This window comes from Labrus mixtus, chromosome 10 (genome assembly GCF_963584025.1).
Source record: "Labrus mixtus chromosome 10, fLabMix1.1, whole genome shotgun sequence".
Classification (NCBI taxonomy): Eukaryota; Metazoa; Chordata; class Actinopteri; order Labriformes; family Labridae; genus Labrus; species Labrus mixtus.
The window spans coordinates 11,231,676-11,245,900 of NC_083621.1; the positions used below are offsets into that span (position 1 = coordinate 11,231,676).

General features: G+C 46.0%; 1 protein-coding gene across 2 annotated transcripts; it reads left to right on the top strand.

Moving 5' to 3' along the window:
- Nucleotides 1–4,005: 4,005 nt before the first annotated feature.
- fgf18a (fibroblast growth factor 18a) lies at nucleotides 4,006–13,037 on the top strand. Of its 2 annotated transcripts, none has more exons than XM_061048221.1 (5): nucleotides 4,006–5,638; nucleotides 9,076–9,115; nucleotides 9,269–9,449; nucleotides 11,126–11,232; nucleotides 11,392–13,037. In XM_061048221.1, the coding sequence occupies exons 1-5, from the start codon at nucleotides 5,607–5,609 to the stop codon at nucleotides 11,659–11,661; spliced, it is 630 nt and encodes a 209-aa protein (XP_060904204.1). In that variant the 5' UTR covers nucleotides 4,006–5,606; the 3' UTR covers nucleotides 11,662–13,037. The 2 variants fall into 2 exon arrangements, with proteins under 2 accessions (XP_060904204.1, XP_060904203.1); XM_061048220.1 differs by having other exon boundaries at nucleotides 4,014–5,638; nucleotides 11,389–13,037.
- Nucleotides 13,038–14,225: the final 1,188 nt, after the last annotated feature.

Sequence of the window (14,225 nt, forward strand, 5' to 3'; positions counted from 1 at the left end):
TTCACTCAGCAAAACCAGGCTTTGGCCTGACAATGACAAGCTACATTGCATGAATAATTACCCTGACACAAGTCCAAAACAGCATCAAACCTTCCAACTTGAAAGTGTCAAAGCAAAGTTATTCCAGTGCTTCAGCTGGGCTATGTATAGAGACAACAGCTGCAACGGATTGGGCTACGGAGGAGAATAAACCTTCATATTCGCTGAATTAATCTTGCTAAGCGAGAGAAGGGAGCAGGCTGTGCACCACCAACATCGCTGCTAATAAAAACAATATTTTGCTTTTCTCTTCATCTCAACAGCGGCACACCATTGCACAAACGGCCCTGCGCTAATTAAATCCTTAGTTCTTAGTTGCAGCTGTTGATTTTCTCATCTCCCAGACGCGGACAAGTGGCGAACAGGTTCTCATTTCAAAGCACAGCATACTGTACACATTCCTTGACTTTGCATGGGCCCCCTGTCATCAAAGGGCCTTTATTAAGTGTCTCATACATTTACACATTGGGGAACACTTTAAACTTGGCCCAAGATTAACGAAGTATGGATATCTATCCCAGAAACCAATGTTAGGCTGACATCTCAACATCTGATGTGAAGTTTAAGGTCTGGGTCTGCAGGTATTAATCAAAGCCACAAGCCTCTCTCTCACTCCACCACGCTCTTCTCCAAACATATACCCCACACTGCTTATACACAAAGCCAATTGGACACAATCCAATGCACTTGACACATCTAAGAACTCCAAATCTGCTTTGTGTCACCAGAATGATGGATTGCATTTATACTCTTCAAAGTTTTCACTGTTTCTAACACTTTGGAGTACACAGCATGGGGAAGATATATAGTCTGTCTGCCAACTTTTCTTTGACAATCCAAGTAATATCTAAACTGGACTCTTCACCCACACCTCCATACACAGGCATACTGAAACCCACACACACATACATATACACACACACACACACACACACACACACACACACACACACACACACACACACATGGCTGTCATAATGAGTCAACAACTAGCCTTTGGCTCAGTGCGCTCAGAGCTCTGTGTAAGGGTTTCACTCCAGTCACCCATAACATAGAGTCCAGCACACCATGCCTCTCCTCCACGGTGACCTTGGGGTCAGGCCAGAATGCCCTCTTATAATGAGAGTGCTGTTTGGGGATTTGTTGGACTGTGATAGAAAAAGGGCAAGCACACGCAATGCACCCTGGGTCTTTGTCTGGGTGCTGACGGTATTGACGAGCGCTGATCGATGTTAATTGCTAGACAGAATGGCCATATTGACCAGGCTCCCTGGATGAGGAAGCCTGCAGGCCCAGTCAAAGAGAGAGAGAGATACACAGATACAAGAGAGAAAGCTGCTTGGCCCGGACCTACAGCAGCTACAGGGCCCCCCGATACACACACAGAACAACACACACAAGTCTTATTCACTTTAATGAGTCTAGAGAGGAGCACAAAGGCATAACGTCCATCAATGCCAAGTCTATTCAACACAACATAGTGTATATGTAAAAAAATGTCTTGGAGTGTGTCTTTTGTATGCTTTAGTGCCCCATGTGTACATGCACATGTTCATTTATGAATAATGTGTGTGGTAAAGTTAGTCTGCATGGCATTACAATGATTTTTGAGGGGAAGGGCAAATTCATGTATGTGCATGTGTGTGCGTGTGTGTGTGCGTGCGTGTGTGCGTGTGTGCATGTGTTTGTGCGTGCATGTGTGCGTGCTTGCGTGTGTGCGTGTGTGCGTGCTTGCGTGTGTGCGTGTGTGTGTGTGTGTGTGTGTGTGTGTGTGTGTGTGTGCGCGCGCGCGCGCGCATGTGTGTCTTAGCTAAGGATCAATAGGCAGGAGCTGCAGAGGCAAAGACATGGGCAATCAATATGCTGGCTGCAAACAGAGGGAGGGACAGAGTGGGCAGATAAAGAACAGCCGGGGAGATTAAAGAGACAGATAGGGAGGACAGAAAATGAATGGCAAGAGTGATGTGACAGAAGGAGAGCGGTAGCAATAGAAAGCAAAAGCCTTGTTGGTTTGAAAATTAAGGTCATTTTTGAACAAGGTTGTTATATCCAAATTAAGGTAACTTTTTTAAGGTGGCAAGTTGTAACACCTGTCAATCATCTCAACAGAAGTAGCAAGCTGTAAGTCATTGTTTTCACTTACTGCAAGTACAGCCTAACATAGGGCATGAATGCTTAAGCAATTATAACTGTTCATAACTCCAGATGTGAATAGACTTTATTGTATATGGACCTTTATTTTCTCTTACAATATTTCACCTAAATCTAATATCCATACTACTTGGCCTGATAGACTTCTAGTGTCCCAGAGTCTTCTAATCATTACAGATTTTCAATGGTAAGATTATCTGAGCTTTTTTCTGTGTGAAGTAAATTGGGCTCCTCTGCCTGCTTTTAGTTACTCTGCCATTGCACCAAGATGTGTAACAGTCCTTGATCCTTCCATCTGGACTTAAAAGTACCAGACGGCCCCATTCCTTAACACCAGAATGTGGTTCAAATCCCTCTCCACAACATTTACACTCGTGTCCCTCGCAGCAGTGCGGTGAGCGCGATAAAGCGCCCAGACACAGGTGCAGAGACAGAGAGAGCCAGTGGTAGGAAAGAAGGCCAGAGGCTTGTCTATGGAGCATGACTGGAAAGGCATTCAACCACAGTACCTCTACCAAGCCCAGCTTAAGCGTCTGTCCAGTTACAGAACCGTGTGTGTGTGTGTGTGTGTGTGTGTGTGTGTGTGTGTGTGTGTGTGTGTGTGTGTGTGTGTGTGTGTGTGTGTGTGTGTGTGTGTGTGTGTGTGTGTGTGTGTGTGTGTGTGTGTAAGAGAGAGAGAGACATTTGAAAGAACAATGTTGAGAAGAATAAGCCTACACTGGAGCCAAGATAACTGTCCCTGATGTTTGAGGCCAGCCTCCTCCCAACTCCATTACACACACACACACACACACACACACACACACACACACACGTACAAATTTACTCTCTTACTTTCGTGTGTGTGTGTGTGTGTGTGTGTGTGTGTGTGTGTGTGTGTGTGTGTGTGTGTGTGTGTGTGAAAGGTATGGCAGGAGTGTTGCGTTGGCTTGGCTGACCGTCTGCGGTTGTGCGGCGGTTAGAGGGAGTTTTGGGAGCGCAGAGCGGGCGTTGCTGCCGAAATCCCTGAGAAATGTTCGTTTTGGATCCATATCCGTGCTTACATACCGCCCTCCCGACTGTCTCTCATTCTCCGTTTCATTTTTCCCACTTAAGGTTTAACTTAAAAGTTATGAAATGGGGAGTCAAAATACATCACTTGAAAGCGCAGCGGCTCTGAGGGGTGTGTGTGGGTGCGTGAATGTGTGCGTGTGTGTGTGTGTGTGTGTGTGTGTGTGTGTGTGTGTGTGTGTGTGTGTGTGTGTGTGAGAGAGAGAGAGAGAGAGTCCGAGGCCATTGAGAGTGTAGGGGTGAGGTTATCTTCTGTGGCGATAGTGAAGGATAAGAAGTCCACCTGGCTTTGAGGCAGATGTTCACTTGACTGAGACAGGTGTCTTTGTCCTATGACGGTCTGGTGAAGAGAAAGTTCTTGCCACTTTCTCTCTCAAATGTATTGAAGTCCAGTTATTTTTTTAACGAACGAATTCCTCCTGATACCATGGCACCATTCAAATTGTTTCCAACGTTTTTACTGGTGTTAGGAAATCACATAAACAAATATCACTTGAAATAAGGCGAGTCCAAAATTGAATTACCAGATTGGGAAAATTAAAATAAAAAAGTTATTTTGCATTGTGCGCAAGTAAAATTGTATCACTTCATTAACGGATGTTGTTTTTACGCAGCGGAGAAGAGTTGTTAAAATGGATATTTTTTGCAGGGCAAGTTGGGTCGGAATCGCATAACGACTGACTAATCCCATTTTGATCCAATAAGTGTGCATGTGCGTGTGTGAGGCAGAGAGAGGAGAGGGAGAGGGGTTGGAGGAAGGAGAGGAGAGGAGGGAGGGAGGATTGATCCGCGTCTGTTAAAATCTTGTTCTGGTTTTTCTTGGAGTGAGGTCTGTGCCTGCCGACGCGCCTCTCTTGTGCAGCCCCCCTCAAGAAGAGCTTTTCATGGAAGAAAACCTTGGAATTTCTTAACGGTGAAGGACCTGCATTTTACCAGTGAAGTGGATAAATCGCACCTAGCTGCTTTCTCTTTGAGTTGTTTTTTCATCTGGTGTGTAACTTAAACAGGAAAGCAAACATCAGTGAAGAGCGACGGTGCATGTTCTGGACATGGAGTAGATTTGTCACTGTGGTTTTGTGCAAACACGTCTCCAGTGCGCCCGTTTTAACTTTTATTTCTTTACAAACTGGCGAGCACGACTCTTCTGCTTTCACACCGCGGAGTTGTTTTTTTCTCGGAGCGCGGAGACTCGTGTTTTTCCCCTTTCAGAGAGACTGCTTAAACTTTCTACGTTTAAAAAAATAAATAAAAAGATCGGATTGCATTTTCCCCCTTCAAACATTTTGGAGGTGATGTCATCGTGCTGTGTTTCGGCTGGTATTGTGTCGACAGGGCGCAAGGAGTACTGCTGCAACCACGCAGTAAACAGCGGCTGAGGCGAGCAGGGAAGTCCGGAAAATCAGGTGCAAAGTGCGGCTGTTATTTCCTCGCTGTGTCGCGGGTGGCTGAGTCCGCCACCCAGTCACAGCTGTTCCCATCCTCTCCAGCCACCCCTCCCTCTCTCGTTTTTCTCTCCCATTTATGATCCCCACCCATTCTCATTCAGTACTCTCCATACAACCCTCTGAGCTGGACCGCTCCGGGACCCTATCGCCACCTCTGTCGAACACTGTTGGTCGGTGTCACCTGAGCCACAGACCCGTTGAGCCAGCGTTGGGCCGCAGTCATGAGCGAGGCTGCCCTGCATTACCCTGCGCCCGCAGAGCGCCCGTCTCCAGATCACTGTTTGCTCCATCAGCCAGCTCAGGTAGCCCACCTCCACCAGCCCCTGACCCCGCTCTGCTGGAACTAAATCTGCCTCCTGCTCCTGTCTGTGCCTGAACATAAACTCCACCACTGTGTCTTACCATATAATTTATAACAAATTCATGATGGAGAGCAGAAGCTTGCTGCTGCGCTGAAGCATTACGCATTGGATTGCGCAGAAGATTACGCACGCAAGGCAGCTGTCCACAGGGCCGAGCATCCCTCTGAGGGCCAGCAAGGTCAGCTGGAGTTGGCTATCAACTCCACGCGCTTTCACCTGTTCATCTCCTTGCTGGGGACTTTAAAGCCCCATCCTTCCTCCCCCGCCCACTCGCCTCTCCACACAGGTCTGGTCAGCTGTTAGAGGTTTCCCGACGGTCACAGTGGCACGGCTACCCCGCCCTCACATCCCACTTTGCCTGCGCCCGCACATTTACCCACGCCAGCGGAACCGGGGCACACCGCCGCCGATGCCAACGGGAGTGTCCACTGACTCTTTGACTCTGCAAAACATCAACCGGAATAAAAACGCAGAGGGGAACTCTCCTGACTGTCGGACTGGCTCAGACCGAGCGAGGAGACTGTCTCTGGGCCAAGTTCCATAGTGGAGGGGGGAAGCGATGTGGTCCCTTCTTTCCACGCTGACCGTCTTGTAAGTCCCTTTTATCACTTTTTCTTTAAAAGTGTTATTTATTCATCTCTTTGCTCAGTTGTGTAAACTAATGACAGACCTAGCTACAGTTGAAGATGATGGAGAGGAAGGCTGCAGTGTCTGACGATTACATCACTCCTCATCAGTCCCCATAGAAAACATGCCATGGAAGGCCCTGTTTTGATTGGCTGACAGTTCAGGGTCACTGGGTCAGAGTCAGGGCCCTGTTACTCATAAAACCTGCCATAAACATCTCCATCACCATCTGCACTTACTTCAGGGATGGCTAGGTTGGCTTAGAAAAGGCAATTTTCCCATTGCCAAGAAAATGCTTTCTTTTTCCCTTCCTATTGAAAATAATTCAGAAGTCATGTCAAATAAAACCGGCTTTATCAAGCTGCATAGGAAAATAATAAAGTGCCAAGAACAAATCTAGAGGAGTAGGATACAGACTCAGGGGGCTCGGGTTTGTCCATTCAAGGTGTGTCTTGTTAAAAGCCAGGGGATTTATTTTTCTTTCTTTGTGTCGGCTGTACTTCTCCCAGATGGCAGTCATCTTCAGATACTTCTCATTCCTTACACAACCTGGACAGGGTGTATGCTGCTGCTGGTGTCTGCCCGACTCTCTCTCTCTCTCTCTCTCTCTCTCTTTCTTTCTCTCTGTCTCTCTCTTCAGCTCCTACCCACCTAACTGCCCACATCTGTCTCCCTGTCTGGCCTATACCTTATTTTTTCCACAGATATATGCTCAGATAAAAAGCATGAATTGATAACTGATGAATGATGGCGCCCCTGGCAGTATCTGAGGAGGAGCAGACTCACTGTTTAGTCTGCTGGTTTAAGTTTAGTTATTTCATAGCCAATCATCTCTGCATTCATTTCCTTCTTGCCTATCAGTTTTACCACAGTCATTTCACTTTCTCCACGCTGTTCTACAAACTTGAACACACTGAAAATCTTGTAAGAAAGACCAACAACCTGTTACTGCTTCTCTTAAAGCCACAGTTCTATGTCAGAGGCCCTCATCTTCCTAAAGCCTTGCTCCACCATAGGCCTCATTACTGCTGATACCACTTACATGCCCACTAGCCTAACCACTATTCTTCACCAGGGCCCACTGCTGAACATCTGAAACTGTTGCATGGTGCCGAAGCCCACTGCTCCAATGTTGGCCTACCACGCTAACCACTGCTACACACAGCTGAAACCGCCGCTCTGCGCTGAGTCCCACAAGTCAGACCGCTCTCACTCCATGCTGCTGCTCTCACTCCATGCTGCTGCCCAGTCCTCGCTGTGCAGGCCTGATCGTCTAACCGCAGCCTCCATATGGTGGATCTGCTGGGACGCAGGTTTATGATGTCAGACCCATGCTTATTTTGGCGGCCCTCCAAGGCGCACCAGGCTTTCCCTCTCTCTGTACCTCCTTCTGTCTTTACTCTCCAGGACTTTTACTCTGCAGCTCTCTTATTCTCTCGTTTTCTCATCCCTCCCCCACCCCCTCCCCTGACCGATGCCGTCTCTCTCTTTCCCCTCTCCTTCTATTTCTCTCTGTGGCTGGCATAATACGGAGTGTCTGTGGTTTTTGTGGGTATGGGGGAATCCAGTGCCGAGGCACTTTTCCTGCAGTGTCCTCGGCGGCTGTGCAGCTGTGGTGTTTTAACAGCTGAGAGTCCTCACAATGCACAGGCGCTCAGGTTTTTTCGGCTGCGCAGGCAAAATGTGAGGGCCAACACTCAGCTGCGTTGCCCGTGGTGTCTGTATCTATTAGAACAACTCAGGGGCCTGCACACCAGTGATGGGAAAGAGAGACAGGAGGGAAGATGGTATGCGGGTGTTAGTCAGGATGCAAAGACATGTGTTTCGATGTGCATGAGTTGATCCCTCTCCTCTTTCAATCCTATTATTTATCTTTGTGTCTACTTCTCACGCCAGACCACACTCTGTGGTTACACTACTGTCTCTCATTTTGCCACTTTTTTCCTCGTACTTTGAGATGTTTGAGCTGTTGACCTTCCCACATCTGTGCATCTGCTCATTCACTCTGATTTTATCTTTCAACTCTTTTATTATCTGTCAGCCTTCTCTTTCTTCGTCTCCCCTCTATTTATTCTGACATCACCTTCATCTGTCCTGCCTTTTCCTTCTCCTTTTGTGCACCTCTCAGTTTGCCTCTCTCTCCTCCTCGCTATCTTTCCCTCTCTCAGCAGCGTGTATGTCTTTGCTTTGGCCCAGCTGTCAGCTGCCTGCGCCTCCTGAACACATACCCACACCCAGCTCACAACTGCACATCTGTGTGTATGTCCGTGACAGTATGGAGGAGTCACCCTGCTAACCCCAAACATAAAGGAAGCTGGGAGGCAGGGGATGATAGGAGAAAGGTAGAGCGGACAGAGAGATATGGTAGAGGAGAGAAAGGGAGGACAACACGTCAGAGAAAAAGAGCAGAGCAAAGAGCAGGAGAGAGAGGAGGCATGCGGAGAGATAGCAAAAGATGAGGTGGGGAAAGACAAAATTTGTAGAATATCTTTTCAGCCCACACACTTAGTCCTGAACCTCATTAAGTCTTCAGCCACTAATTCAGAGCAGTTCAAGGACTGCCAGGGGAGACTTTGCACAACACAGTCACTCCCCAACTAAAGCTGTAAATAACATGTGATACATCCAAGGTCAAGGTCTACACTTCAATTAAGTGATGTGAAAGAGTGAAAAGAATTTAAATTGTAACGGTAAGCAGCTGTTCAAATCATAAATGTGTCAAACAGTCCAGATAGTCAGAACATTAAAAAAACAGTTCATGAAAGGTATAATTTCACATGGACACATTAATTCAACATACTACATCACTACCATTACTCCACACCAATTGATTCCTCCATAAATCAACCTTCCTCACGTTTTGGTAGCTCGTGTTCTCACTTATTCATGGCTTATTCTCTAAATGTGACCACAGTCTGACACTCTCCAAGCCACATCAGGGCAGACTGTACACCTGTAGCCCAGCCCAGCTGTCTACATACACAGAGCAGCCAAATAAGCCAGCCTTTTCCCTCAGATGTCCAAACCAAAACATGTTCTAGTTGTCTCGGCATGTTTGCCATTTCGCCACGGTCCAATCGGGTCATTTGGAGGCCAGATTTTGGCGTGGTGAATGTCAGGAACGGGTCAGAAAGTGGGTTTGGACAGAAGGCTGGTAGCATAACGATAAACACTGCTCTGGGTGTTTTCTGTCTCACCAGACATCTGTCTGCCTGTTTGTCAGGCCGTTGTGCCAGCCACACACCCAGCAGTGTGAGTAATCACCCAATGAGGAAAAGAGATGTTGAACAAAAAAGAACGGCCGAGAAGAAAGAGATGGAAATGATGGTGTCACACATCACTCTTCCAACTTTCTGGTTTGCTTACATATTTCTAAACTAATCTGTTTCTACTTTTCCTAGATGTATCCAGATGTTGCTGGTGATGTGCAATCCATTACAGGTGAGTGAGTCCCTATATGCATTACAAAGAGCAAGTGTGCGGCAGAAAAGACAGGTTGTTTACTAGTAGAAATGTAGTTTTTTTTAAACCTGTTAATTGCTTTCTGTATTAACCTCTGGGTGCGTGTTTCTGGCTTGGTGTGTGTGTTTGCAGCAGGTACTTGGTGTGGATGGGGTCAACTTCAGCGTGCATGTGGAGAACCAGACACAGGTACGAGACACCATGAGTCGGCGACACCACCGGGTCTACCAGCTCTACAGCCGCACTAGTGGAAAACATGTCCAGGTGCTGGGACGCAGAATCAGCGCCCGAGGAGAGGATGGGGACAAATATGGTAAGACACACACACACACAGCAGAAAATGCACTGCACACTCACACCAACTGATGGCTGCAAGTACTAAGACTTGCAGGTTGACCAAGTGCATGCATGAATGGGTACAGAATGCAACTATGCAGGCACACTCACAAAAGCACAGACACACACACACACACACACACACACACACACACACACACACACACACACACACACACACACACACACACACACACACACACACACACACAGACGTCTCCCCAGGCTTTGGCAGAGGGGCAGTGGAGCTTGTCTTGGGAGTACAAAGACCTCATCGACTGGCTGCTGACTAAATGATTCACAAGAGAGCAAAATGAAAAAGAGCGAGGGAGAAGGTGTTAGTGAAAAAAAAGTGTGAGAAGCCTGGCAGGTAGTGTCGGAGCGAGGGTTAGAAACTCATCTCCTTCATCGATCCCTTCATTGATTTCTCATCCTCCCTGTTGTCTCCTCTGGATTTAAAACAGCAGGCTTCCTCTCCCTCCCTCCCTCCCTCCATGCTTTAACACTCTTTCTGTCCATCCCCCACTGCCTCTTCCTCTCCACCTTGCTCCATTTGAAATAATGGCTAACCCATTCTTAAACCACAAACAGAATCAATGGGCAGAAGAAGCCAAGCCATAAAGCCGGAGTTCAGATTTCTTAGTGTTTCAGTGGTGGTTCATAATGCACTTTCCTTCCATTCACAAACATGTCAAGTTGCTAAGATGCTCTCTGTCCAAAGATGGGACAGAGAGGCAAAAGCCTGTCTCTGTATTAAGAAATGCCACTCCTGAGCTACTTTGGTCGATGAAGTAATAAAAGGAGGAAACAGGAACCAGCAGAAAGAGAAGAAATAAAGCGCAGAAGAAGAAGGGGCGGGTGCATGAAGGTATAAACATGAAGCAAAAGAGCAGACGGGAGACGAGAGGAGAGTCGGGGGTAGAGAGAGGAAGAGGGCAAGAGGGAGGGAGGTATTGATTTCTCTTGACCCCTTTGTTGACTAAGGTCATGTAGGAACCATTTTAAGGATTTATTTTTAAACAGGCACAAGCGCTCTCTGAAGATGTGTAGATGGTGAAGCGGATTTGCCTCGAAGGATGTACACACATGTACCTGTGCACACGCGCACATGCTCGCACCTAAAACAACAGCATCACAGACACTCAGTCTGAGTGTTCTCCCACTCCTCTGAGCCCACCGTGCTCTGTCTACTCCTGCCTGCTATCTTTTTTACGAGGCCCATTTGTTGTCAGCCGGCTCACATCCTTGTGTGTGACCGGCCTTATCTGACAGCCATCTGTCCAGCAGGAGACATTTACGTTTGACTGGGATTTATCAGAAGGTTTAATAGCAACTATGAATCCTTAAACTGTGATAAGATGTGAATACCTTATCTTGTTTAATGCTAAATCTGATTTAGAGGTAGCTGGTAATCTGAACAATTGCTATTCATACCTGGGAGTGTTCTCTGTTTTAGCTTGAATGTTGTGTCCTATTGGATACAACATGAAGATTAGTTAGCCCCAATTTCCTTTTATCTTTACCTTTCTACCTGTGATACAACCTAATAAACCCTGTTAACCAACAATACAACAATTAGTGCAACAATCTGTTTCTCTCTGAACTGCCTGTGGCTCTAATGTCTGTCTGTCCCTCTGTCTGTCCCTTCACAAGCCCAGCTCGTAGTGGAGGCTGATACCTTCGGTAGCCAGGTGAGAATCCGGGGCAAAGAAACAAACTTCTACCTGTGCATGAACCGCCGTGGCAAGCTCGTAGGAAAGGTGAGACTTCTTTCTATTCGCAACATGTGTATCAAAAAATATCTTACAGTTTCCTGACCAGCCTCTCTTTGTTTTTCTCCAAATGTGTGTGTGTGTGTGTTTGTGTGTGTGTGTGTGTGTGTGTGTGGGATACCTGTGGTTTCTCTGCTCTCTCAGAAGGCCAGCAATCGAAGTGCCGACTGTGTCTTTGTGGAAAAGGTTCTGGAAAACCACTACACAGCTCTGATGTCAGCGCGCTACACAGGCTGGTATGTTGGCTTCACTAAAAGAGGCCGCCCTCGCCGCGGCCCACACACCCTCCCCAACCAGCAGGACGTACACTTCATGAAGCGCTTCCCGCCTGGGGAGCAGCCTGACCTCACTACCCCCTTTCGCTTCACCACCATCAGCAAGCGGGGCAAGAGGGTGCGCGCTACAGGGCCTCGCTAGCAGTTGCTAATGCTGGCACCCACTGTCCTGTCATTCAAAGCCTCAACCTGAGTCTGCTTGTCATGTCATGCCTTTGTTGGGACTAACATTGACAAGAAACTTGATGAATCATTCATGGGGTTTAGTTTCACACCTACTTAATTGCCACTACAGCCCCAAACTTATTGATCCTTTCTCTCAGTTTTATTTTCCTTCCTGGACAGACTGGACTTTTCCTGGTCCATCACTGGAAGCTCTGTGGATTTGGAATGTTTTATAGGCCAGAAACACTATCAGGAAACATGAAGGGCAGCCAGAGTCCTAGTCCCCACGAAGGCCTTTACTCCACAACCACAAGAACAGCAAGGCCTTCATGTCTCCTGTTCCTGGACCAACTGGACAATGTTAAGTGTGGGATTACAACTGGACCATGCAGAGAGAACAAGGGTGGGAGAGACTGACTGGACAAGACAGTGGATGCTTAGCTTATGGACAAAGGGAAAACAGGAGGGAGAAGACAGAAAAACAGCAGAGGGGACAAAGGGATAGAGCACTCTGCACAGATCAAACGGACCAATCATGGATTGTTGACATGTGACGCACTTATTTGTCTCACTGCTAAATCAGTGGGAACCTGTGAGACTGTTAGACGAATGACAAAAGGATGAATGAGGGAACGGTCGAGTTAGGGGCTTACTGAATAAATGTATGTTTGGAAGAAGAGGAAGAAGAAGAAGGAGAGGGAATGTATGTTAGAGTGTGTGTTTGCGTGTGTGAGTGAGTGCACCAACAACCATGAGTGAAGCTGGATCATGAGGGACTCTGGAAAGGGACCATCCAGTCCCTGCATGAACCCGTGACAACTCACCGCAGGGACTGAAGGTTAAAGAACTCGAATGTATAAAAACCAAGCTGCACCAAAAACAGCCATCCAGTCACAGCAAACCAAACCAACAATGACCAAAGACAACTGGAGACCTTCTTCATGACTCCTGCCCTCGCCCAAGCCCCCGGAGGACACTTCACCTTCAGCTTATAGGTGCAGAGGGTGACAAGCACAGGGGCGAGCACGGCGGGGAGGGTGCCTTGTCGATTAGCATTGCTATAGAAACGACCCAGGGGATGATGCTCCTGTGCGATACCATGGATACAGAATGCTGCTACCAGGACATTCAGTGGAACAAACCAAAGACTCATGCATACACACAGGAGACAAATATTAAAGGGAACAATTTATTGAAAGTTATATATATTATATATATAAAAGAAGACAGAAACCCTAAATAAGCAATCTTATTATGATGGTTACTATAATTATTATGATAAAATTATTTCATTTATTTATTTCAGCTCTGTGTGCAGCAGTCTTTCTTGACTCAGTAAATCTTACAGAAACATTTCCCGTGTCCTAGCCTCTTTGAACTTCTTTTTTTGTGTCAAAAAATAAACTGCAGACAGAGATTCATGTTGACTAAGGCTCACAATCTGGCTGGCTGGTAAAGGTGCCCAATTATTTGATTGACAAATGATTTCTTGGCAACAAGTTTTTAATATCGTGTAAGTTATTTATCATTCAAAGAAGCAAACACTTGTTCTGACTTCTGTATTATGAACCTATGAAGGTTTTCTCATTTTTTTTATTTGTTTCAAATGGAGCATCTTGTAAAAAAAAAAAAAAACAATCAATGAGAAGACATTTCCTTCAGCTTTGGGAAGTTTTTAAGGGAGTAGAATTGGACATCATGTAAACATGTAATCCATGATACAACCTATGTTGTTTCATTTGGGCACAAGTATCTTGTGTTTATTTTAATGTGGCTCATCACAGATTTTCAGATGCTGTTTTTTAAGTTATCTGGTTGTTTCAGAGAGAAATATTACAATCATTTTTGTGCAGACTTATTCATGATGATGCCAGTTTTGCAGCATTTTTTCACCAATTTTTAGGTTTGTATTTAACTTTGTTTACCAACATTTACGTCTCCTAGTTATTTTAACCATTAACAATTAAAAAATGGCTAAATGATAACAATATATATCAATTTTGTCATATGCCATTACTTTAACATGATGGATTTCAGGCATTTCACACAGGTTTTCTGGAATTTGATTGACAAAAGATAAGTGTTCAGTCAAAGGATGACACACAAATTATTTGCCAATGAAACTTTTTCTGATACTATGCCAGCTCGATTCAAAATGATCAGGAAACAACACAACAGATTTAAAAAATGTTCTCCGACCATTATCAAGGGTCATAAGCAGACTCATGCAACTAACGGGACGTCACTCTGTTCCTCCTACAAGCTATGAGAGCTACTCCAAAAATCTGAATGTGGGAAGTTAGCCACAAGAATTAGTTTTACAAACTTTTACGAATTTTTTTTTATCAAACCCCTGCAACCATTTCAAATCCAACCAGTATATATGCAATATGGAGGGGGCGTAGGGACTTGATGGCTGTAGAAGAATGGACTCTGCAGTCATTCTAGTCCTTGTCGCTATCTGTTGAAGTAGAGACAGAAACTGAAATATCAAACACTGAAACACTTCATAAAATACGAATCTGACAAGGATCAATTGTC

Coding starts and splice junctions, on each gene's coding strand:
- fgf18a (XM_061048220.1), top strand. CDS start 5,607: ATGTGGTCCCTTCTTTCCACGCTGACCGTCTT. Junction 9,116..9,268: donor TGATGTGCAATCCATTACAG/GTGAGTGAGTCC, acceptor GTGTGTTTGCAG/CAGGTACTTGGTGTGGATGG. Junction 11,233..11,388: donor GTGGCAAGCTCGTAGGAAAG/GTGAGACTTCTT, acceptor CTGCTCTCTCAG/AAGGCCAGCAATCGAAGTGC.